The 25501-nt window shown below is 46.8% G+C and overlaps 1 protein-coding gene and 1 long non-coding RNA gene across 2 annotated transcripts; one reads left to right on the forward strand and one right to left on the reverse strand.

Annotated features, from left to right (window-relative positions):
- Positions 1-1651: 1651 nt before the first annotated feature.
- Positions 1652-8788, reverse strand: LOC118082981 (uncharacterized). Its single transcript, XR_004692328.3, has 3 exons — positions 7739-8788; positions 5798-5876; positions 1652-3756 (listed from the first exon to the last, which is right to left on the reverse strand). It is a non-coding gene; the product is annotated as an uncharacterized LOC118082981 (long non-coding RNA).
- Positions 8789-9036: 248 nt separating this feature from the next.
- Positions 9037-10511, forward strand: LOC148686459 (beta-defensin 13-like). The gene is made up of 2 exons (XM_088666921.1): positions 9037-9309; positions 10232-10511. Exons 1-2 carry the CDS (start codon positions 9249-9251, stop codon positions 10354-10356), a joined length of 186 nt encoding a protein of 61 aa, XP_088523047.1. The 5' UTR covers positions 9037-9248; the 3' UTR covers positions 10357-10511.
- Positions 10512-25501: the final 14990 nt, after the last annotated feature.

Genomic DNA, 25501 nt, shown 5'->3' on the forward strand with positions numbered 1-25501 from the left:
CTTTGCCTAGGTATAATTTACGCAATTAATCAATAAGGTATAATCCGATAGAGGCTTGCCCGATTTCTGTTCAACAAATCTTCACAAGTGGAACTGTGGTGGGGGTAGCATTCCAGATGCTGGAGAGAGACCCCCACCAATCAGGAGAACATTGTGACTCCGCGTCGGTTTTCCAACCACCCACAAGCAGTCAGCTCAACCAGTGGCATAGCAGGGGGGGCGATAGGGGTGGTCTGCCCCGGGTTCCACTCTGGGGGGGGTGACAGTCGGCGCCCCACCCCATGACTCCCAAGCCAAGTCCCTCCAGCCTCCCAGTAAAAAGCCTGCTTGGTACGGTGCGGTGCAGCGTGCTGCAGTGCGCCGAACGGGCTTTTTACCAGGGGGCTGGAGGCTTGAGAGTCGGGGGCGCCGACTGTCTTCCCCCTCCAGCTCCAGGGTGGCACCTGCCCGCCATGCCGAGCGAGGCTTTCTACCTGGAGGCTGGAGGCTCCGTTTTGAAGTCGTGGGGGGACGCGATCCCCCTCTACGTTGTACACATGCACAGCTTCGTTACATAGCAATGCATGCGTCATTACGTAGCGACACATGCGTCATTACGTAGTGACGCCACCCCCGGCATAGCAATTTCCCACCCCGGGTGACACAGTGGCTTCCTCCACCACTGAGCTCAACCAAGGCTGGTCGGGGGGGGGGCGCCTGATGGTTTGAACACACCCAGCTTCAGTCATGTCTGTCGGGAGTGCCAGTTAAATTCCTGCATGAAGCAGAGGGTCATATTGTGATAATGCCTTATCTGCTTGCCTTTTCTGGGTAGCCTGGCCATATCTTTGAGATGGTAAATACTTCCTGAATCTCTTACACATATTGAGAGAGTGCTCAGCTTAACAGATACTTGCCAGACTGTATTTGAAAGGGGAGGTGTGAGCCCCTGCAGTCCAAAGACAATTGGAAAGCTTTTCCCATTTCCTTCCTCCTTGCAGAGAAATATTTGAAGTCAATTTGTGAGAGTCAAAATGGCCTTAGGATTGTTCTCCTGCACTATTTCAGACACGTGGTTTATATCATGGGTAGGCAAACTAACGGTGGGGGGGGCAGATCTGGCCCAATCGCCTTCTAAATCCAGCCCACGGACGGTCCGGAAATCAGCGTGTTTTTACATGAGTAGAATGTGTCATTTTATTTAAAATGCATCTCTGGGTTTGAAATATACTCCGAGTCCTGTAGTGATTTCATTGTCTTTATTGCAGCTTGTAAAACAGTGATTGAATTTTCCCCAAAACCTCAGGCTTTTATATACAATATTTACAACATGAGTCCCGTCTGATTGGCTGATTCTGCTTCCCTCCTGGAGCCTGATTGGTCTTTTCCTGCAAGCCAAACAGTTGTTGCACTCTAGGATCCTACTTGCCTATTGTTCTAGGATCCAAGCTTAGTGCATAACAAGAACACAGACAAAAAAGGTGTAATTGCCTAATTCCTAGCTTCCACTAAGCTGTAAAAGCTCCTTCAGTAGCACCTTAAAGACCAACTAAGTTTTTACAGTATTTTGGTATGAGCTTTCGTGTGCATGCACACTTCTTCGTGTGCATCTGAAGAAGTGTGCATACACACGAAAGCTCATACCAAAATACTGTAAAAACTTAGTTGGTCTTTAAGGTGCTACTGAAGGATTTTTTTTATTTTGCTTTGACTCAGACCAACACGGCTACCTACCTGTAACTGTAAAAGCTCATAAGTGTTTCCACTCTGCTGAAAGGGCTTCGCAGCCTGTTAACTCTCCTATTTCTCCCACACACGTGGGGCAGGAGGTTTAAATTTTAATTTAAAGATTTAATCCTCAATCCATCTCCATCGGTATGTGTGCCTACCCAGCGAAAAAGTAAACAGGCCTGATTTTGAGACCCTGATAACCCAAGACTCAACCAAGGGCTGGTGGAAAGGAGGAAAAAGTGAAGTTGGAATGAAACCACCTTGCAGGTCGAAGACAACCCCCGGCCCCCCAATAACCCCAGGATAGGCCTGGACATAGCTGAGTCCCCCACCCCCCAAGCAGGGAAGGATAGGGATGACGGAGCCCCCTTGAAGCCACTTCTGCGCAGCTCTGCTAAGGAGTCCAGGAGATCTCCCAGCTCCCAACTGGTTCCAAGCAGATGGCAAGATCATAAAGTTTGTTATAGAAAATGATAGGGGGGGGGAGATCAGGACACCATTATTTATGAACAGAGAGGGGTAACCGAATTTGACAGCTGCAATACCCAGAATCCTGTTCAACGCCATCTTCCCCATCTCCACTCTGCTTCAAAGACCCTAAACCCCTCCCGCTTGGACTCAACCCTGCCTTAAGGAAGGCTTAAGGATCAACAACAACAACAGCAACTTGGGAGCCATAATTCCCTGTCAATGGTATCTCATTCACAATGGAAGACTCCTCTGAACAAAAGAACAGTGATCAACTCTTATGAAAATGTTAATTGCTGTTTGTGTTTAGGAATTCACACCTGGAAGGGGTGATAGGACGACTAGGAGAGGTGTCAAAAGTGCTCAGATTTCTACCTTGAACCCTCCTTTTTTGTGAGGTATTGATTACATAGCTGTGATGTAGGAATGATGTATTGGGGGTGTTTCTTGGTGATGGGAAAACTGATAAAAGTGGAGGTTCTCTTTTGTTCTGGGTTCCTTCCTTGTTCTCCTGCGTGAGGGGAAGGACCCTGTTGCAACAGGGGGGGGAAAGGCTTTGCTTCTCAAACTTCTCTGGTTGGCCTCTGTTATATATTCTCCGACCGATGGAGAACCCAATAAGGCTCTTGTGTACCCCATAAGGGAATAAGAGCAGATTTTTGCTTAGAACAGGTTCTACGTAGAATTGTAGTGTTGGAAGGTACCCTAAGGGACATCTAGTCCAACCCCTGCCATGAAGAAAGGTCACTGCTGCAGGAGGCCAAAGACCCACCAAAGCCCAGCAGCCTGTTCTCTCAGCAGCAAACCAGGCACCATGAATGGGACACCCACGTGCAGGACCTGGGCACAGCAGCAGTCTCCCCATTTGTGATTCCCAGCGTTAAAAACTCACCGGGCCCGGGGGGGGGCGGAACCAATCTGAGAAGTCCTACCAGCAATCAGAGTTCCCGGGGAGGGTTCTCTGTCGACCAGGAAGAAGCAGGAGAATTGCAGCCTAGTAATTTGCAACAGACAGGAAGGAGAGAAACTCTGGGCACCAACAGGACTTCTCAGACGGGTTCTCCTAATGGAATTCAGAGACACACTGCCTCCGACATCGACGTAGGACACAACCATTGTGGCTGGCAGCCTTTGATAGCCTTGCCCCCCATGCCACCTAACCAATTCTTTCAGGAGTCAAATCTGTGCTGTTCTCGAAGACAGGGGGCTCTTGTGAGGACCAAAGCGGAAGAAGAGTTCCCTATTGTGGTGGCCCTTGAAGGTCTGGGGCACAAGACCTTCCAGAACCTCTCCTCACATGCCAACTTCCCTCGGGAGAGGGAGGGGCCTGGTGCCAGCTTCCTCCTCCTCCTCCTCCTCCTCCTCCTAATTGATCTTTCAGCGTGCGGATCTGATGCCCACATCTTCAGGTAAAGGAGGTCCCCTGGGATCCAGGAGACACCGTTTATTTGGGTTTCTTACAGCACAATTTTTCAGTTTTGGAGCAGTTCCCGATCTGTTCTTCATTTTCTTTGCAAATGTCCGTTTCGCATTTCCCGCCTCGGACGAAGCAGCCCAGGGTCACAAAGTCCGCTATGCCTACCAGTGGAGGGAATAGGAGCATCACTAGGGTGGCAAGAGAGGGAAAGGATCCTGCGCCTTAATTTTAACTGTGTAAGTAGGAGAAGGGCTTTCAGCCGCTGAGGCTTGCACGAAATCTACACACAACTATTAAAGATGTTTGTTGTGTTTGCTTTACTTAATTGCTTTACTTTCTCGCAGCATTTTTACCCTGCTCTGCAGCCAAAAGGCTCCCAGGGGTTGCTTACGGAAATCCATTCCTGCCTGTAGGTTTGCATTCTAAGGCATGGCACGCAAGGAAAGGCGTGTGTGGAGGGAGGAGGAGTGCGTCTTCTACACCAGGGATGGGGAAATGGGAGATCGGCAAGGGTTTCTGACTCCCAAATTGTTTAATGGCAAAATGACGTTTCCCACCTGCTGAAATGAGAAAAGCTAAGGAGGAGTAGACCACTGGATTAAAAGACTGTGGTCATGCCAAAGATTCAAAGCACACAGCTTACCCCCAAGAATTCTTGGATATGTAGTTTGTTAAGCATGGTGGGTAGCTCAGTGTGAGGGGTCAGCCATGATTCTCAGGAGTCTTTGCGGGAAGCCATGTCCTTTAACTGCATGGTGTGGGGGAAGACATGTGCTTTGAACGTCCTTTAAACATATGATGTTGATGTGAGCTGTGAGCTCAACTCAGATTTGGTACTAGAAAGAAATTCCTCAGCTCAGAATGTGCTCAGAGCCCTGGCAATCTGCTCCCAAACAGCGGAGGTCATTGGCCTGAGCAGTATAAGTTTGCTAATAAAGCTATGACTCTTTAATATCATTTAGCCGTCTTGCGTCTTGATTCCAGTGGTTGATCTCATGAGCCCATAGTTAAACTGCACAAGCTAAAAGAACAATGGCCTATTGTCTTGCTTATCCTATGCTTGGAGCCTGGGCTGGAGTGTGCCAACTAAGGTGAGATTTAAGGGATGTGGCAAGTTTCCCTGGACTGTGTTGTGCAGCTGGCTTTGCTGAGTTTAGTTCCAATAGAGATATATGCATATTATTTACGAATATTATTTGTGTGTGTAACTGAAGCATTAAAACAACAACAACAACAACAACAACAACAACAACAACAACACACACACACACACACACACACACACACACACACAGAATAAAATACTGTTATGAGTTGGAGGGTAGGCTGTATGCCTCAGTCCCTTTTAATTCCTGGGTCCAGCATGGATTTGATTCCTGGAATAGCCAGCTAGCTTCCTGGTGATTTAATGACCCTCTAAAAGTGTGGGGCATTAAGGTAACAAAGGAAGTGGCTCTGTGCTAGATCCTCAACTTGCTGGTAGTTAGAAAGACAAAGTATAGAGTGATTTTTTTTATTTAAAAAAAAGGGTCCTCATTAAAATTTGCCAGGATTTAAGTGGGAATTTCTCCCAGTGTATGCTTTTTGGTATGCAATTACCTCTCACACAGGCTTTGCAAAGCAATTTCCACAAATATAAGTATTTTTTGCATGCGATTTTTACTAAAGTTTGCATTTATACGCACACATGACCCTGTGAGGTGCATTTTGGCTGTGGAACTGCATTGCAAAATCCAGATAATTTCAAAGAATGGCTGTGTTAATAATAATAATAATAATAATAATAATAATAATAATAATAATAATAATATATTTATACCCCACCCATCTGGCTTGGTTTCCCCAGCCACTCTGGGTAGCTTCCAACAGAATATTAAAATACAATAGTCTATTAAACATTAAAAGCTTCCCTAAAGAGGGCTGCCTTCAGATGTCTTCTAAAAGTCTGGTGGTTATTTTTCTCTTTGACATTTGGTAGGAGGGCGTTCCACAGGGCAGGTGCCACTACCGAAAAGGCCCTCTGCCTGGTTTCCTGTAACTTGGCTTCTCGTAGCGAGGGAACCGCCAGAAGGTGTTTCAGTTTGCATATTGCTTGGGAAAGTACAAAGCAGATAATTTTGCCTTTCATTGCAAAAACAGCGTTGACTTTCTTCCCTCATCGCTCAATGATCAGGTTGTTAGTTAGTCAGTGGGTGTTTTTACCTGAATTGGGCAGGAAGACCAAGAACAGTCCAGCAAAGAGAAGGCAAAAAATCTTCATGGCAGTTGGCTGGGATGTAATCTGAAAAGGACAAGAAGCAAAAGAGAAATTCTGAGCACTAAGGTCTGGAGCTGGAAAAGAGCACAATTTGCCGGTGCTTCTTATTGGACAGGGCTTCTTCTTCTGCAGCATTAATAGTGAATAGCTCTTTGAGAAATCTTCTCCAGCGGAGTCTGTCTAGAAATAAGCATGCTCTCCATGGTCTCTTCCACTGCAAAAATCTTTGCCCCCGAGTACCTTTATAATGCAGACAGATTGCAAATTATGAGGCAGTTCTGCAGGGGAAAACCAAATAAAGCAAGCAGGCAGGGAAGAGGCAACTACAGTAACTGTTTCAGATTGGTAGAATAATCACAGGATCATAAAACTGTCCGGAAGGGACCCTGAGGATCATCTAGTCCGACCCCCAGCAATGCAGGAATACACAGCTGTCCCATATGGGGATCGAACCTGCAACCTTGGCATAATCAGCACCACGCTCTAACCCACTGAGCTATCCAGCTGAAGGGCATTTTGTATGAGCAGTATATGCTGTAACTCTAAAGGAAACTACAGTACATAAGAATAGCAGACCCTCCAAGTGTCCCTGTTTTCCAGGGACAGTCCCGAATTTACAGAAGCCGTCCCTGTTTCTGGTTTGATCCCAGAATGTCCTGCTTTTCCTTAGGACGTCCCTATTTTCATCAGAGAAACGCTGGAGGGTAAGGAGTTACGCAATCCCCCAAACCAAGGAGATAAGTTAACTATACAGCTATACAACATCTGAAAGCAGCCATATAGTGGAACCTCGGTTGCCGAACGCTTCGGAAATCGAACGTTTCGGCTTTCGAGTACCAGCAACCCTGAAGTGAATGCTCCCATTTTTGAATGTGCCTCAGAAGTCGAATGGCTTCCGAGACGCATTTCTCTAGTTTTTCGATGGATTATTGAACGTTTTGGAAGTCAAAAGGTCTTCCGGAACGGATTGCGTTTGACAACTGAGGTTCCACCGTATGGGAAAGTTTTTTTAATGTTCAATGTTTTTTTATGCTTTTATGTATGTTGGAAGCCTCCCAGAGTGGCTGGGGGAACCCAGTCAGGTAGGTGGCATAAAAATAATAAAAGTATTAGTATTAGTATTAGTAATGAGTAATGTTGAGTAATGTTGCAATTCAAATTGTTGTGATCCACCCTGATCTTAGGGGTCGAGGGCAGGCAACAAATCAAGTCAACAACAACAGGAGCTGAGGTATGGAAGAAAAGAGAGAAGTTAGGAAAAGTAGCGATGGGTGGGCTGGACCAAGCGGCGTTACTTGAACTTAAGCCTTATTTCTGCCAAGAACAACGTCTAAACAGGGGCAGCCCAGGTAGTGTCCTCCATCGCTGTTTGGCCACTGGAGTAAACGGATCTGGAGCCCAAGAACATATAGAGGACTCCATTTTGGCTCCCTAGGCTGAAATATTCTCAGACACGATGGTGTCCAGGAGGAGTTTGAAGGAAGTGGGCTGAGTAGAGAAAGAGGGGATGTCACAGTGGTGTTTGGGGGCAGGAAGCCTGGGCGCAAGGGGCAGGAAGGGAGAAGGGGCAGAGCGAAAGGGCATTTGTACTGGGTGGGGGGCAGCATGAAGAAGAGAATCGACTCCTTGCCTGTAGGAAAGGTTTCAAGGCTCCTTCCTGGGTGGCCGGCTGCTTCTCAGCACTGATGAGTTCTATTAGGTCATAATAGGGAGGTCAAGGAAGCCAAGGTTTCTTCATAGAGCAAGCTGATCCGAGGTGCTTTTTCATGGGAGGGAAATTCCAGTGTGGGCCATTGCTTATTTGTGGACCCAGGAACTTAGAAGGGTCTGCTCCCCCCCCCCCAAAAAAAACCTATCACAAAAACATTCAGCTTTTCAATACTTACCGGTAGTCATATGTATGACTAATTTTGTTCTTATGAGATCCCATAATTCCCCTCTCAGTACCGTACTACAATTCCCAGGTTGAGTTAACAACGGAGGGAACTTTTCCCAAGGAACTCTGGGAACTGGAGTTCTAGGGAGGCGACCAGCGGGGTCTCCTAAGAACTCAGCACCCTTCACAAACTACATTTCCCAGGATTCTTTGGGGGGCATTTTTAAAGTAGTCTTCTTCTTTGGCGATCACTCGTAGCCGAGTAGGATCATCTTCCATAAACACGGTTTTAACAGTGCGTTCCTAAGTGACTGGAGGCAATTCTGGATCCAAACGTCCTTCCACAGTAGTGCTCTAAACATATAATGTGAACGAAGACCTCACTGGCTGCCATTTCAAACGGACGATAGAGAGACCTTTGGTCCAGTTAAGCAGGAGATTGTGGTGTGTTCTTATCTACTCTCAGCAACGTCACACGGGGAGAAAAGAACGCCTTGTGCCTGTTATCAGGGAGGGCATTGCACTGTGTAACTAATGGCAACACACGGTATTTGTGGCATAAACTAGGGAGCCTCTCCGAAAACATCATTCTGCCCACTGAACAGAATTCTGCTATCTTGTAGAATATGCAGAATTAGCAAAATTAACAGATAAATTACATGAAAGGGACAACAAAGACTTTAAAAGAGGATGGTAACCTTTTACAATATATATGAAGAGGCAACATGAAGAGTTGGACTCCTTGTCCGGGATTGAGTAAACATTCACAAGTGTATATTATAATAATAATAATAATAATAATAATAATAATAATAATAGATGTAAATGTATTAGGAATTAATTGGGGAAATAATACACAGGATGAATAAATTGAAAGTAAACACAGTGGAAGTACGAGGGAAGTCCAGGGGAGGGGGGCAGGAAAAATGGGAAATTGTATATATTGAAAAACCAAGAAAAACTATTTTAGGGGAAAAAAGAATTCTGCTATCTTGTGGTTATAATTTGTTGGTAGTATTTCACTTGCACTCCTGGTCCCCTCGCCTCTTCTTTTTTCTTAAAGGTGGAATGGCCTGATCCACGTTTGTGGGTGTGTTTGTTTGTTTGTTTGTTTGTTTGTTTTTAGTATCATTGCCAATGTTCATGTTGCATCCTTGCTCAGCGGTAGAATCCCAACAGAATTCCGCTTGAGGGAACAACTTGGCCAGAAGAAGAGGAAAGTCTTGCATCAAACGGATGGATCTGCTCCAGGTAGCTCAGAGCCGCCCCATGGCACACCTCCCTTGGTCTCCAGCCAGCCTCGTATATCACATCCCAAAAGGTTATATTTGTGCCAGGCTCAGTTGGGTTGGACTACCGCATTGGCCTGCTTCCTGGCCCACCGTTGGCAAGGTTTCCCAAGCCTACAAACCCTCCATAAACAGAGAGATTGTTCGGCTCACTCGCTTTCTGAGCCAGGAAAGCTTTGCTGCACGAGACTCCTCTCCTCCGAAGCCTCCGCTCACGGATCCAAAGGTGTCATGAAGATGCTTTACTTGCTGTATGGTGTCCTTTTCCTCTTCCTCTACCAGTCTGCTGCAGGTGAGAAACTGAGGCACAGAGGAGGCAACAACAGGGCGAAACAGATCAGAAGCGCTGCTCAGCTGCTTTTGATTCCAGGGACAAAATAGCCACAAGGAAGGGCTGTGGATCAGTGGTGGAGGGTCGACTCTGCATGGAGAAAGCCCAGGTTCAATTTCCAATGGCATTTCCAGGTAGGAATAGGAGAGACACCTGTCTGGGTACCTGGACAGCTGCTGCCGTCAGTGTAGACAGGACTGAGCTAGATAGGGGTGTAGCTGGGCTCCCAGCCCAAGCTGATGGAAGGCACTCCACAGAGGCCACCTGCCACCCCATCACCTCACCATCTCTTCATCCAGTCCTTGGAAACTCTTACTCAGACACCCCCCCCCTTTATTATTTTTACTGCACATGCAGAACCCTCCTTGCACCTTATCTGGAGGTTTTCTTTTCACTTTATAAGGTAGGTTCCTCCTAAACTGGTTCTTGCCAGTAGGGAAATGTAAGGTAAAGGTAAAGGACCCCTGGATGGTTAAGTCCAGTCAAAGGTGACCAAGGGCCGAGGGAACCGGCATTTGCCCACAGACAGCTTTCTGGGTCATGTGGTCAGCAGGACTAAACTGCTTCTGGCGCAACGGGACACCGTGACAGAAGCCAGAGCTCACAGAAACGCCGTTTACCTTCCCGCCACAGCAGTGCCTATTTATCTACTTGCACCGGCGTGCTTTCGAACCGCTAGGTTGGCAGGAGCTAGGACAGAGCAACAGGAGCTCAGCCTGTCACGGGGATTCGAACCGCCGACCTTCCGATCGGCAAGCCCAAGAGGCTCAGTGGTTTAGAGCACTGGTTCTTGCCAGTACCGCGGTCTCGCTGTAAGTGGGTTTTTGCAGTGTTTTGCCTTGTGATGTCTCTGTTTTACTCAAACCTGTGGTTCTCTGAACAGCGCCGGGGGACCTCTACGACAGCCTGCAATGCCACTACAACCATGGACATTGCCGGAGACTTTGCTTCTACAATGAAAGGCCCATTGGCACCTGCACCAACGGGCGGCAGCGCTGCTGCAAATGATGGACCAGAAGGATCCGGAAGCCACGGGAAATTGGAGGAAGCCTTCTTGAGAAGCAGCAAAAGAAATATACGCAATGGCACCCAAAGTGCACTTTTATCTGGAAATAATAATAAGTGGTTTTGTTTTCATTAAATAAACTGTGCATGAAAGAAAACCAGCCCGCCAATGTGCTTTAGTCTTCCCAATTCCAAATATGTTTCCTTGCAAAGTTTTGTTTATATTCAGCATAGAAAGAGCCAGTGTGGTGTAGTGGTTCAGGGGTCAGCAAACTTTTTCAGCAGGGGGCCTGTCCACTGTCCCTCAGACCTTGTGGGGGGCCGGACTATAATGGGGGGGATGAATGAATTCCTATGCCCCACAAATAACCCAGAGATGCATTTTAAATAAAAGGACACATTCTACTCATGTAAAAACACCAGGCAGGCCCCACAAATAACCCAGAGATGCATTTTAAATAAAAGGACACATTCTACTCATGTAAAAACATGCTGATTTCCAGGCCGTCCGCAGGCCGGATTTAGAAGGCGATTGGGCTGCATCCGGCCCCCGGGCCTTAGTTTGGGGACCCCTGGGTTAGAGCATTAAGCTAGGAGCTGGAAGAGCAGGGTTCGAATCCTCAGCCAGCCAGGAAGTTCATTGGGTGACCTTGAGACAATCACACTCTCTCAGTCTGACCTACCTCACAGGGTTGTTGTGAAGATAAAATGCAGAGGGGAAGAACCAGGTATGCTACCTTGAACGCCTTGGAGGAAATGTGGGAGTTGAATGTGATAATAAACAAAACAAACGTGATTTAGCAGTCCTTAGTATATCCCTCCAACGAGGGGCAGGTGGGAACATAGGCCTTCTAGGAAAAGGAGAAGTCTGACCTTCAACCTCTGCTGCCTTGAGGGATATCTTCAGGATAGGCTAAGGAATAAACCCTACACAGGTCCAGAGTGGAGTGCCTAAGATGGGTGGGCGCAAATCCCAAATGGGGTCTCTAAGACAGTTAGATGGCACCTTATACAGTATGCCTCCCTCCTGCAACTCCTGCAACCAAGCTGGTGCCAAATGCCTTGCTCTGTTTTCCTTTGGACCACATCAGTGAGGCAGAAGGGGGGGGGTCTTGTCGTCTGGGCAGCCCAGGACCTCCAGACACACTGCCCAGGCTTGCATCCCAGAGAGGTCACTTTGGTGCTGCTGGCACAGTGCTTTGGCTTCACCCCCAGAGGCACACTCCATTGCCTCTTGAGACGGACGCCAACAAGAAGTATCTCCCCATAGCATCTGGCAAACCAGTATTTGAGGTCCTGGCGCCCTCTGGGTTTTGGGGGGGGGCTACAGCTCCCATCCGATCGTGTTAGCAGAACCCAACTTTCCTCCCTGGCCAGGACTGATGGGGGATCTCTGTCCCAAAACTGTTCTCCCGCCCCCTTTAAAGATCAGGGATCGTGAACCTGTGACCCTTCCAATTACGTTGGACTCCAAATGCTCAGAAGCCCCAACAAGCTGGCCCAATGGTCACTAATTGCGTCTGAATCCCCGTTGCTAGAAACCACAGGAAGGGGAAGTGGTCTTGTGTTCGAATCCTGAATTCCACGCTTCCCACAAGCATCTGGCTGGCCACAGTGGGAACAGGATGCTGGGCTAAGATGGGTCATTGGCCTGATCCAGCAGGCTCTTCTTGTGCATAGTGGGAGATGTGGAGGGCAACTGATTCTGCATCCCGGATATACATCAAATATGATACAGTTTTGTGCCAGCAGGTGGCAGTGTGCAACCAGTTTACTTTACTCAGCTGATTCCAAGGGACTAGGTTTCTGCAGAAGGTGGTCAGATGTCCTATTGTACAGAGGCCAGTCCTCTATCTGGAGGGAAAGTCTGGTTTAAAACAGCAGACAGCAGGGGCATCTTACCCATAGAGCCTAGTGGCATGGGGCACCAGGGTGCCAAGTTTTGGAGGGCGCTAGGGAAGAGGCGGAGGCTGGATGTGGGGCCTCCCAGCATCAGCTTGCCGCCCTTGCCCACCTTCACCATGCCACGCCGAAGCAGCGCCGTGCCCGGAGTCTCCGTCTGCCATTGCCACCGCGGCACGAAGCAGCCAGCTGAGCTGGGAGGCGCCACGTCCAGCCTCCGCCTCTTCCCCGCTGGAGGAGCCACCTTCCAGCCACTGCCCACCTCCTCCAGCCCCACCGGCAGTGCCATCGTCCCTAAAAAAAAACCTCTGGGAAACAGGGGGCACCAGAGGGAGCTTTGCACCGCGGCGCTGGATATGCTTAAGACGACCCTGGCAGGCAGCCTTGAAATTCCCAACACACAGCAGCCTGGGCTGGCCACACTCTTCCCGTCACTCTGATGAGATGTCTTGGGTTTCCAGACATTAGGAAGAATTTTCTGGCAGTAAGGGCTGTTCAACTGTGGAACAGACACCCTCAGAAAGTGGTGGACTCTCCTTCATTGTGGGTTTTTTTTTAACAGAGGTTGGATGGGCACCCATCAGGGATTCTTCTGTTGTGATCCCTGCATTGCAGGGGGTTGGACTAGATGACCCTTGGAGCCCAACACTACAATCCTACAATTCTATTGTTCTGTTTGAATTATAGCTGCCCTTTCTAAACATGCATCTATACATATAAACAGGCCAGTGCTCATTTCATGCAAACCACTGTCCTCTTTTGCATAAAAGATCTGGGGCTTGGCGCTGGTAGGGAGGAGATATTTTGGGATGGGGAATGGATCAGGAGGTCAGAGTTCAACCCTTCAGATGGCCGTGCGTATGACTAATAATAATAATAATAATAATAATTTATACCCCGCCCATCTGGCTGGGTTTACCCAGCCACTGTTGGCGGCTCCCAACAGACTATTAAAAACATGATAAAATTAAGAACACGATAAAACATCAAACATTGGAAATTTCCCTGTGGGGGTTCAAGCCCAACGTTGGGCAAATGATTGATTTCTGCTTTGCAGATGACCCCCAGGGTCCGTTCCAACAATTATATGATATATAAGACCAGAGGTCCATCTAGCTCAGTACAGTCTACACCAACTTGGCAGGGGATCTGTTAGCCCTACCTGGTTGTGGTGTAGTGGTTAGAGTCTCAGACTGGGAGACACCGGTTCGAATCCCCTCTCCGCCATGAAGCTCACTGGGTGACCTTGGGCCAGTCGCAAGCTCTCAGGCCAACCTACCTCACAGGGTGGTTGTGAATATACTACAAAGGGTGATGAGGACCACGTATACCACTTTGAGTTTGACAAGCTGCCTGTTTGATACACTAACACAGCCAGCTTTCCAGACAAGCTGGCCTTGAAATCGCCCCATGGCTGCCTTGGCTAACGTTCAGCTCGAAACCTCATCCGAGAGGCCCAGAGTTCCCCTTGCGCCGATGACGCCATGGCCTTCTCCTTGCATTGGCCAACAGTTTCCCTCAGGAGATTGGCGGAGAAATGGAGGGAAGGCTAGAGAACCGGGCGATGGAGCCAGCCGCCATTATCTCATCTCCTCAAGGCCATCAGCCAGAGAGATAAGCTTCTTTCAACCCTGTAGAAACTGGTGGGGGTGCAGAGCTAGCAGTTTGTGAGGCTCTTCCACCTTTGTGAAGTCTGGGCCGGTGATGCTCTGCAGGACCGGGCGTCTTTGCCAAAGTAACCAAACCTCTGGCTTGCTTCTTCCCACTTTGCTGTACCAATTTTTCCTGCAGGGTTTGCACCTCTGAGCACATGCCGACTTTTGAGGTGTGTGTGGGGGGGGGGAGAGAGAGAGAGATGATGATGTCATGTGTGGTTTTGGCGGATGAAAAGTTGCTGCACGAGACTGAGGGGGAGGGGCGAGACGCAGCCTGGCGCCACGAAGCACATGCAAGTGTTACTCTCACGCAGACCCTCCGAGGCCTTATCATGGTGGGCCTGACATCTTCAGATTGGCCATGCAATGGAGGGGGGGGGTGGATAGTCAGCCAGAGAATGGAGAAGAAGGAGAGAGGGAGGGAGAGAAAAAGAGAGACCAAGAAAAACAGAGGTCTGTGAATGTGCAGCATGGCAGGAAACCCTAACGGAGGAAAATCTGAGGCTCCTTTCTGGCATGAAACAGAAACAGGGCAAATTTTCCGGGAAGATTAAGCGGCACCGGGAAAACAAACCGAGGAAATTCGGCCGCAAAATGCAGCAAAGCGCCGTGGCCTTGGTTTTTGAAGATGAATCCCAAAGCTGCCTTGAATTGCCATCCTTCCCATCCTTCCTCCTCCTGCTGTCCACACAGCTCATAGATAGGCTCTCCTCCGTACCGTAACAGGCAGCATGGATGTAACAGGTATCTGAAGAAGTGTGCACGCACACGAAAGCTCATACCAATGACAAACTTAGTTGGTCTCTAAGGTGCTACTGGAAGGAATTTTTTTATTTTTGTTTCAACTACGTCAGACCAACACGGCTACCTACCTGTAACTAGAAAGCAGCTTGGATGGTTTTGAAAGATGACTGGGCAGATTCATGGAGGGCAAGGCGATCAATGACTGCTATGCTCTGCCTCCACAGACAGAGGCAGTAATGTGCCCGAATGCCAGTTCCCTGTAACCTCACTTCTCGCAGGGAGGCAACTGCCAGAAGGCCCTTGGAGCTGGACCTCAGGGTCCTGGCTGAGCAATGGGGGTGGAGATGCTCCTTCAGGTATACTGGGCTGAGGCCATTTTGGGATTTCAAGGTCAGCACCAACACTTTGAATTGTGCTCGGAAACGTGCCTTTTAACTCATTTGAAGGCATGCCTGCCCAAGTTGCAGAACACCATTGACAAAACGTAATAATAATAATAATCGATAATAATCGATAATAATAATAATAATAATAATAATAATAATAATAATCCTTCAAGAAGGATACTGACAAGCTGGAACGTGTCCAAAAGAGGGCAACCAAAATGGTCAAAGGCCTGGAAACAATGCCTTATGAGGAATGGCTTAGGGAGCTGGGTATGTTTAGCCTGGAGAAGAGAAGGTTAAGGGGTGATATGATAGCCATGTTCAAATATATAAAAGGATGTCCTATAGAGGAGGGAGAAAGGTTGTTTTCTGCTGCTCCAGAGAAGCGGACACGGAGCAATGGATTCAAGCGACAAGAAAGAAGATTCCACCTAAACATTAGGAAGAAACTTCCTGACAGTAAGAGCTGTTCGGCAGTGGAATTTGCTACCAAGGAGTGTGGTGGAGTCTCCTTTTTTGGAGGTCTTTAAGCAGAGGCTTGACAGGCATATGTCAATAATGCTTTGATGGTGTTTCCTGCTCGGCAGGGGGTTGGACTGGATGGCCCTTGTGGTCTCTTCCAACTCTACGATTCTATGATTCTATAATAATAATAATAATTTATTATTTATACCCCACCCATCTGGCTGGGCTTCCCCAGCCACTCTGGGCAGCTTCCAACCGAATATTAAAAACAGTACAGCATCAAACATTAAAAACTTCCCTAAACAGGGCCGCCACACGAGAAGTACCTGGCGGATTGTGCCCTGAGACAACTGCTGTCAATGACACACATGCTCTCTCGGGTGTTAGATGTTTGAACAGCCCGCTTTGAGGAGATAGCATCCTTCTCCTTTTCTTACTCATTTTTGCACTCTGGCCCCTTCCCCGCTGCTGATCTCCATCTCTCGGGGCTGATAGGAAAGTTGTCTGGACTCCTTCTCATTGTCCAGATCTGCCTCTCCTTATCAGGGACTCTTGCATGTGGGAAATGAGATCATTCGAGACAAAAAATTCCCACCCCATGGGCTATTTGCAGGGGAACTGGTGGCCCAGACTTACGCCCCGCTCCTATGCCATGTCCATGCCCTAAGATTGACTCCTCATACACAGACACGTGCTTTGCTCAATGGGAGCATGACGCCCTCCTCCCTCCCAAAAATGATGGGAAAAGCAGTTTACTCCTCACAGTCACAGTTTACTCCTCACAGTCCTCACAGTCAACATTCCCTGCACCAATAACAAACTACAGTTCTCAATTCTCAATACAGTTCTCAATAGTCCCTTGTTCAACAGCTGCGATGTTTGTGACTTCCATTCTTATTAAGAATCATAATTATTGATTAGAATAGCTCAGTCAGTAGAGCCTGAGGCTCTTAATCTTGGGGTCGTGAGTTCGAGTCCCACATTGGGTGAAAGATTCCTACATTGGAGGGGCCCATGGTTCCTTCTTCCAGCTCCACAGATCTGAGATAATAATGATTCTTGGAGTGGGAAGCAATGTGCTTTAAATGTATGGGGCGCACGCAGCCACAGAGCAGGATAAATCCCCATCAGACGTCAACATGAGAAAGAATGAGATTTCAAGCATCGCAGCCTCCATGAGCGAAGGTCCTGGTCTTCCGCAGGAGGGCAAATCACTCTCTCCGTGACACAGTACAAATGAACTGTTTCTGAGGTTCCGCAGCCACAGCCAGATAAGACCTTTTTAGAAGAGGAGAAGGGGCTGTGTAGGTCTTTGACCAGGCTTTGTAAGGATGCGGCCGAGATACTCGAGCAGCGAGGCATTAATCAACCCCGCCATTAATCTCACAGCCGAGGGCCTCACCCTGCCTTCTTTTGCCTGTCGGACGGCAACCCCGTGTCAGCTGCTAAGAATAACCCATTTTTGCCTTCCAAAAAAGGAGAAGGGGAGTGTGGGGGGGGAAACCCCAGAGGAGTTTGGAAACTCCCACACTCTTACAGAAAAAGTGATATCTCTGTGTCTGCTTTGGCGGCGAATGTAACATTTGAAAGAAGTGCTTCTCTTACAATGAAGGATAGGCGCACATGCATCTTCTTCATGCTCTCTCTGGCCGGCTCCAAGAAGTGTTGGCTCAAGAGGGAGGCCTACTATTTGTAACTGTCCTCCTCACGGGGATAAATCTATTAACATTCCGGCAGGCGGGAGCACCCCGGCTCTCTCCCCACTTCCCCAAGCCCGGACGTCAACCCGCTTTCCCGAGAGCGAGGTTATTTATTTTGCTGTCGTTTCCTTGCAAATTTATCCCAAATGGCCAAGCGAAGCCGTTCAGCCTCCCTCCGAAGGAGGTTTAATGCGCGATTTGTCATTCCTCACCCTCGCCAAAGGAAAACAGCCTTAGAAAATGCTTTGCTAGAAATCAACGAGGCCTGCACAGTTTTAATAATGGCAATTTTAAGAAAGAATTCAAACTGGGTGGAATTGTTAAAAAACAAGAATAGGAAGACAGGCAGCCCCCAACCCTGTTTCTCTATTGCTTTCCGCTGCTGGCATGAAGTTTGTCCACATGGGAATGTTACGACTTGCCGTGTTGATTCATAAACTGCCCATCAGACCCGGCGTTTTGTCTCAGAGCTGATCGATCAGGTCAGTAGCCCATCTAGCCCAGAATCCTATTCACACAGTGGCCAGCCAGATGTATTAATGGGAATTCAGCAAGCAGGATCCAAGCACAACAGCACCATCCTCTTGTGGGAATGTTCAGGGAGGCAGGAGAGGATATATTGTTTATTAATATCCTTCCTAACTTGCGCTGGGACCCAGGTGGCGCTGTGGTTAAACCACTGAGCCTAGGGCTTGCCGATCAGAAGGTCGGCGGTTCGAATCCCTGTGACGGGGTGAGCTCCCATTGCTTGGTCCCAGCTCCTGCCCACCTAGCAGTTCGAAAGCACGTCAAAATGCAAGTAGATAAATAGGAACCGCTACAGCGGGAAGGTAAACGGCGTTTCCGTGCACTGCTCTGGTTCGCCAGAAGTGGCTTTGTCATGCTGGCCACATGACCTGGAAACTATACGCCGGCTCCCTCGGCCAATAATGCGAGATGAGCGCGCAACCCCAGAGTCGGTCACGACTGGACCTAATGGTCAGGGGTCCCCTTTTAATATCCTTCCTAACTTGCGCTAGCAAGTTCTATAACTTAAGAGTTTTACATTCCCCTTTTAAACGCACAGCAGATAGCTGGTCGCAGGTTTGTTTAAGCCTCTCAGTATTAGATTCCTGGTAAATTCCCTTATATCCCTCTTAAAAGAATGAATGAATGAATTTATTATTACGGTCACAGACCAGTTCCGGCTCACTTACAATATCAGGAAAATCATAAAACACGATAGGAGTACATTGAATTGCAATTGGGTATAGCAGGGACAATACAGATATAGCAGCAGTTGAAAATATGTAAGTTAAATCTAAATCCTAATTCTCTTAAAAGAATAAACATGCCACAATCTTGTGTAAAGTATATAAAAGAAGTTTACTCACACCATCAGTTCACAGTTGGATAATAATAATAATTCATTATTTATACCCCGCCCATCTTACTGGGTTTCCCCAGCCACTCTGGGTGGCTTGCAACAAAATATCAAAATATCCCTGAAGGCAGACTTAGTTACAAAGTATATACATGTGGATTTATCCCATATGGAGAGCCAACAGAGCAATTCTAGCTAAAAGAAGCTCCAACGACAGAGGAAGTCAAAGAGAGAGAGTGTGCTGCGTGCCGTGTCCTTTTGTTACCTGGCCAGGTAAGGTCACGCCCACCTCTAGTCACATGCAAAAGGAAGGATGCTCCAGCCCAGGAGGAAACAGGAAGTTTTGACTGGCTGGACGAAACATCTCCTTGCATGTCCACTCTAGGAAAACAAACAAGGAATGTTGTATTTGCCTGCTACTTATGTATCACATCCCACACCTCTCTCTTGCGATTCCTAGGAACAGTTATTCAGAAGCAAGATGGCTCCATATGTAGCCCTTTTTTAAAGACATCCAAGTTGGACATCCCTGCTTCCTGGGGGAGCAAGTTCCATAGTCTGTCCATGTGCAGTGTGAAAAAGTCTTTTCTCAGACAACTATCAATCCCTCTGGAGCAAGACCATAGTGAATAAGATGCTGAGTATAGGCCTCAATCAATCCAGCCTTATGTCACGTGATCTTAATACAGCAAAGACCCTTATTAAACAGAGGATTATAGATATAGAAAGACAGAAGGATTTGAGTAAAGTACCTCACTTTCTAATTGAGCAGGAAAGGAGATACTTGGCCCGCCCAGCCAGATATTTATTCCACCTGGAAATACCCTCTCATAGAAGAGCATTCACTTTGGCCCGTAACCGCATAATGCCTTCAACAGTTCTCCAGGGGAAGTACAAATGGATCCCTTTATGTGAGAGATGCTGCCTGTGCGGATCAGGAGAAATGGAATCTATTGGCCATATACTTCTGCGATGCTGCTTCTACGAGGAGGTGCGAGGCGAGCTTATCCACACCATACTGGCAGAGCTACCTGGACGCTCGGATAATTTCTATATAGAGTGGCTTCTTTCCGACGCAAACTCTAATGTGTCAGCGAAGGTAGCCAAATTTTGTGCTAGAGTCATAAAAATTCGGTCTAATCTAATTAGCAGTGTCCAAATATCTTCAGAACATCTCCAGGACTAGCTAAAGAGGACCCAGTGTTATTAATTGCTGTAGTCTACCTCTCTAAGTAGTAACACTCCTTTTAATCAGTTTTCTTTTAAACAATTGTTAAAACCTATATTTATTGCCTATTTTTAGATTATTACTGTTTTTCTTTTATTGTTTTATGTATTGCATATTTATGTGTGCTGGTCAAGAACCGTAATAAATAAATCAATCAAAAAAAGTCTTTTTCTTTGGCCCCGAGCCTTCTGACATTCAGCTTCCTTGCATGCCCCCGAGTTCGAGTGTTGCTAGAGGTGGAGAGAAAACTTTTTCTCATGCATGGTTTCCTAAGCTTCTACCATCTCACTCCTGACATGCCTTTTCTCTCAGAAACATTGGTTGCCTTTTTTTACCTTAGGTAAAAAAGGAAGGGGGTTACTTTAAAAACCACCTGACAAAATACAGTTCCAAAAACAATGGCGTTTATAAGTGGTCCATGTTTCAGAAGCATACAGTAAGGTTGGCAGTACAATAGCTTTGTAAACAAACTACCCCGTAAGGAGCATGGCATCTCCCCCACCAAAGCTACTACCCCTCCCATAATACCCTACACACCCCTCTCTAAAAGTAGACACCCCCAAATGCTGTAACCTTTCCTCATAGGGGAGCTTCTCCATATCCCCCCCCCTTCCTGTGTGCATTCAGGCCCCACCACGATCACCGTTCCTGGTTCTGAGGGATTGTGAATTTGATGGATGCCTCTGCGTGGTCCCCAGGAGGTGGGGATTGAAGGGTCGGAGGCAGAGGAGGCGATTCTGAATGGAAAGTTATCTGCGGTTTCTCTTTGGGGCACTTTAGCTATCAGGTTGACTATTTCAGTCGGTTAAGAGAGGAGACTTCTCCTGAACCTGCGCCAGACACCGAGGACGAGACTGAGAGTGGGGAAAGACTGGGGGGGGGAGCTCTCTGTCGTCAGAAAACTGGGATTGCTGCCAGCATCCTGGAGGGTCAGAGAGATAGGGCCGAATCTATGGAGACGGGTTTGACCCCGTAGGTCGCACCTCGGCCACTGAGTCGAGCAGGATCGGCGAAAAGTTGCACTTAAGCAGAGATAAGGAGGGGGAAACGGCAACCAAACTCCCACGGTCTCTTTTTGGCATGGCTAGGATGTTCGGGGAGGGGGGAGACATGGAGAGGCCCCCGAAGCTAGGCCACAGGGACCAGCGATCAGGGCCATCGCTGATGCTGCAGCAGCCCATTCGGGGTTCCTCATTCAAAAAAAGAAAAAGGGGGATTTGGGGTGCTAGCGGCTTGAAGATATTTTCTTCCATTTAGCAGGCAGCCTTTGAGTCAATTAAATTTGTTGTGCTCTTTATTTATTGACTAAAATGCTTAACTGAGATCCAGCTCCGAGGGCCTTCTGGCAGTTCCCTCACTGCGAGAAGCGAGGTTACAGGGAACCAGGCAGAGGGCCTTTTCGGTGGTGGCGCCCGCCCTGTGGAACACCCTCCCATCATGTGTCAAGGAAATAAACAACTACCTGACTTTTAGTAGACATCTGAAGGCAGCCCTGTTTAGGGAAGTTTTAAATGTTTGATGTTTTATCCTGTTTTAATATTCTGTTAGGAGCTGCCCAGAGTGGTTGGGGAAGCCCAGCCAGATGGGTGGGGTATAAATAATAAATTGTTGTTGTTGTTGTTGTTAACTGCTCAATCACAAAAGAATGACATCAAAGTGGTTTGCAATGTCAAAAACAGGGGAAAAACTGTTCGATAAGAGTGTTATAAAGTTTAAAACAATTTAAAAGAAAAAAAGAAATAATACAGATCAAATGTCTCTATTTAAAAAAATAAAAAACAATATGTAAAACATATGCATTCTCACTTTCTGAAATGCTCAAGGCAGCTTACCACCTAAGGGCTGTTGTTGTGTCTAGTTCTGCAATAAATTAAGAACCAGTGACCCTCGGGGTCCCTTCCAACTTTACAATTCTATGATTTCCCGATTTCTCAGCCTCAGTTCCCGTGCCTTTGATGCAAATTAACGATATTAACCTAAAGAACACTTGCGAAAAAGTCCTAGTCGATTGAGAAGCCTGTGATCCCATTACTTTGGGAGAAGATTGTGTCTCCTCAGCTCAAACATCCATCTTGATCTCAGCTCTTTGCGCCATGTTCTGCAAAAAGCAGCAATTTTGGGTTGTCCCCTTCGTTTGTCAACCTTCGCTTCCGGGCCCTTGTTTCCTTATCTCCTTCCCCTTTCCTGTTTTCCTCCTTCAATGGGCACCCTTCTGTTCATGCATGTGGGGCTCCCAATGGCTCCCCCTTTCTTGACACATTTCTTCCTGGGATGAATGAGCTCCCTGACACAGCCACCGACAGGCAGTCTGAGGACAGATTTCCAGGGATTCCTCCAGCCACATCCTGTTGGCCATTGGCCACCAACACAGCCCTGGAGGAAGAAGGCTGCGGCCAAGGGCCACGTCGATAGGAAAGCCAAACAGATGAGGTCAAAGGATTTGGAAGCCGGGAATAGCCCCGCAAACAGCGCATAAAAATATAGCAGGGAGATAAGTAACAGGAGGAGACAAACAATACCCTTTGGGAGAGGTTAGAGGGGGTTAATGCCAGCTGTTTGTTCCTCTCTGGGCTTCACGGAGGTCCTTTTTAAATTATTTCTCAGCCTGTCCTGGTATTTTATCTGACCAGATTATGCTGAGCTGGTTGTATTTGTCTGCAGATACCTGGGGCAAGAAAAGGGGACTGAATCCAGAGGACTTTGGACAGAAGTTATGGGATGTTTCTCGGGTCCTGTGACGAACCTCCTTGCCAACGTTGCCAATAGATTATGAGACGAAAGGGTACAGGGGTAAAGCAACCCCCACTCATTTCCTTACGCCTTAAAATAAACCCCTCAATTCTGGGCTTCTCAGTAAAGAGAGTCTAATTCCAGCTTTCGTGGCCTGATCTCACAAACACTCAGGGCTATTTGAATGAACAACCTCTTGCCGACAGAACAGGGACTCCCTCAACTCAGATCCCCACTGTATCAGTCTGCCATATCATCCTGGCAAACCTGTGGCACTCTAGGTTTTCACCATACTGCCCTTCCTGTGTGACTCTAGGACAGCGTTTCTCAACTCGTGTGCCGCGAGACGCTGGCTGCTGTGCCGCGACGTGCGGCGACGAGAAGGGCGATTTGCATTGTCACGTGCCTGGCGGCCGCCAATTAACAACACTGACCCGCCGGAAAGCAATATTTCTCCTCCTCTTTCCCAAAGCTCAGTGCGAACGAGCCTGGCGGCCACCAATACACAGCGCTAACCCGCCGGATGGCTTGTGAAGCCTTATTACAGGAGATTGCAACCAACACAGCAATTGGCAAGTGTTTCTTACAGTCATAATTATATAGCCAATATAGGGCGGCACAGAGTTAAATTTTTTAACTTTTTTAATGGTGGTGTGCCTCGTGATTTTTTTCACGGAACAAGTGTGCCGTGGCCCAAAAAAGGTTGAGAAACACTGCTCTAGGACACACACTATCCCCTTTTCCTTAGGTAAGTTTTGCCCTTTTCTGAGTCTCCACCTCTGTGAGTTTTAATACGCCGCTGGAATAACCAAGACGATACTCTTTGGCACAAAAAGAAGATGAATTTTATTTTCTTGAGAACATAGGTTTTTCTTTTCTTAACAATGCATAAGTTTACAAGCTTAGCTACAGTTATACATTAACTCTGTCAGACTTTAACTTCAAGTTATCCTAAGCCTAACCTAAACCACCACTATCCTGGCCCCACACCCTTCTTCCCTCTTCGTCACCACACTCCTCTTCCTCTTCCAACTCCCAAAACTTTTTAACCGGGCACCATCCCGCCTCCTAAAGATGCGCTGCCAGTTAAACTGGAGGTGGATTAACTCTTTCTAATCCAGGGTGTAATAAATCTTCCATCCTGGGGCTAATCCGTTACAGGTCCCTCCAAATGTGCTTTTGTTCTGCATTCAGTTCAGGATTATTTCTGCTCATGATGGTATCGGGCTGGTTATATGGGTCTTTTCAGTGGTGGTGCCCCCCAAAAAATTCTGGGCTGCTCTTCCCCTGGACGGCTTACCTGGTGCCATCATTACATTTATTTAGGCGCCAGGCGAGAACATTCCTTTTTTATCAGGCCTTTGGCTTTTAACTATCTACAGTATATGGCATTCATCTTTGGCTGATTAATATTCTACAGCCTTTTAAATGTGTCTTTTGCGCATGTGCAGCAGCCAGAATGTTGTTGGCTCAAAATTGGAAGGGGGATAAAATACCATCAATCCAGGAGCGGCATATTAAGTTGGTAGAATTCATGAATTTAACAAGAATGTCGGCGGTAATTAGGAGTGTCCCAAAACAAAAAGTGATGTGGAGGATTATTTTCGCAAAGAGGGTATAAAATTTGAAATGGGTGATTTGCTTAGACTGAGATTCACAAGAAGACAAATACAAAGGCATATAATGAAAGAAAAATATGAGAGGTTTTATTTTTAATTATTTGCAATGAGGAAGAGGCATGGTAAATGTTATATATTGAAAGGGAATCAATATTAAAATGCTTGGAAGTTGATTTTTATTCTTTTATTTCTTTTCTAATCTCTTCTTTTCTTATTCTTCTTTCTTATTCTTTTCTCCTTTCCTTTCCTTTTTTTCTTTTCTCCTTATGATTTGATTTGATATGATTTGTTATTTTATGTTTGTTTGTTATGATTTGGTATGATTTGTTATAATTTGCTTTTGGTATGTGTGTGTTTGTTTGTTATGATTTGCTGATGTTTTAATTAGAAATAAAGTTTATTTTTAAAAAATATGTCTGTGGGAGGGGGGATGGTTATTGTTCTGCTTTGTTTGACTTTTTCACTGTTTTTATCCTATTATGAAGGGCAATATATAACTCTAATAAGGAAAATAAAATAAAATTTTGTGAATCGTTGCAGGGATAAAATGAGCAGTGGGAGAACTGTGTATGCCACCTTGTGCTCCTTACAATTAAAAGGTTGCTCTGTATTTTTAGGACATTTGGGTTTTGCCTAATAAAGGCATTGCCCTACTGTGGACAATTGTATTCTGCACACTTTGGGATGCCTACATCTCTCTGCAGAACCGTGATCAAGTCATGGATCTCTTCTGGCAGACCGAGAGGCAGGACATGCCACTCTATTTGTCATATCAAACACACACACATCCTTTGATGGTTTAGACCAGGCATCCCCAAACTGCAGCCCTCCAGATGTTTTCGCCTACAACTCCCATGATCCCTAGCTAACAGGACCAGTGGTCAGGGATGATGGGGATTGTAGTCCAAAACATCTGGAGGGCCGAAGTTTGGGGATGCCTGGTTTAGACAACTGTTGGATGGAGAGAAAACGGAATCACAGTTGTCGAATTCCAATGTTGGCCACTAGATGGCGCTGCAAACTAATTCAAGATAAAACAGTGACTTCCTCAGTGCCCCAAATGGGTGCCTGGTTATATTTTAAAAACGTCAAATCCCACTTCCATACAGTGCCAGATTTACGTATAAGCTAAACAAGCTATAGCTTAGGGCCCCACTCTCTTGGGGGGCCCCCAAAAATAAAGGGGGGGAAACTGGATGTACATTTCCAAAATATAAGATAAAAAACAAATAAAATAAAACCTACATACAGTTAGAGCTTAATAATTATGTCACTATTAATATACTTCTTCTTAAACTGTATTTCAGTTCAACAATTACTTTGATAAAATGCATTTTTTGTTTTGTGCAAATGACT

The sequence above is a fragment of the Zootoca vivipara genome, chromosome 3, assembly GCF_965207765.1.
Source record: "Zootoca vivipara chromosome 3, rZooViv2.hap1.1, whole genome shotgun sequence".
Lineage (NCBI taxonomy): Eukaryota > Metazoa > Chordata > Lepidosauria > Squamata > Lacertidae > Zootoca > Zootoca vivipara.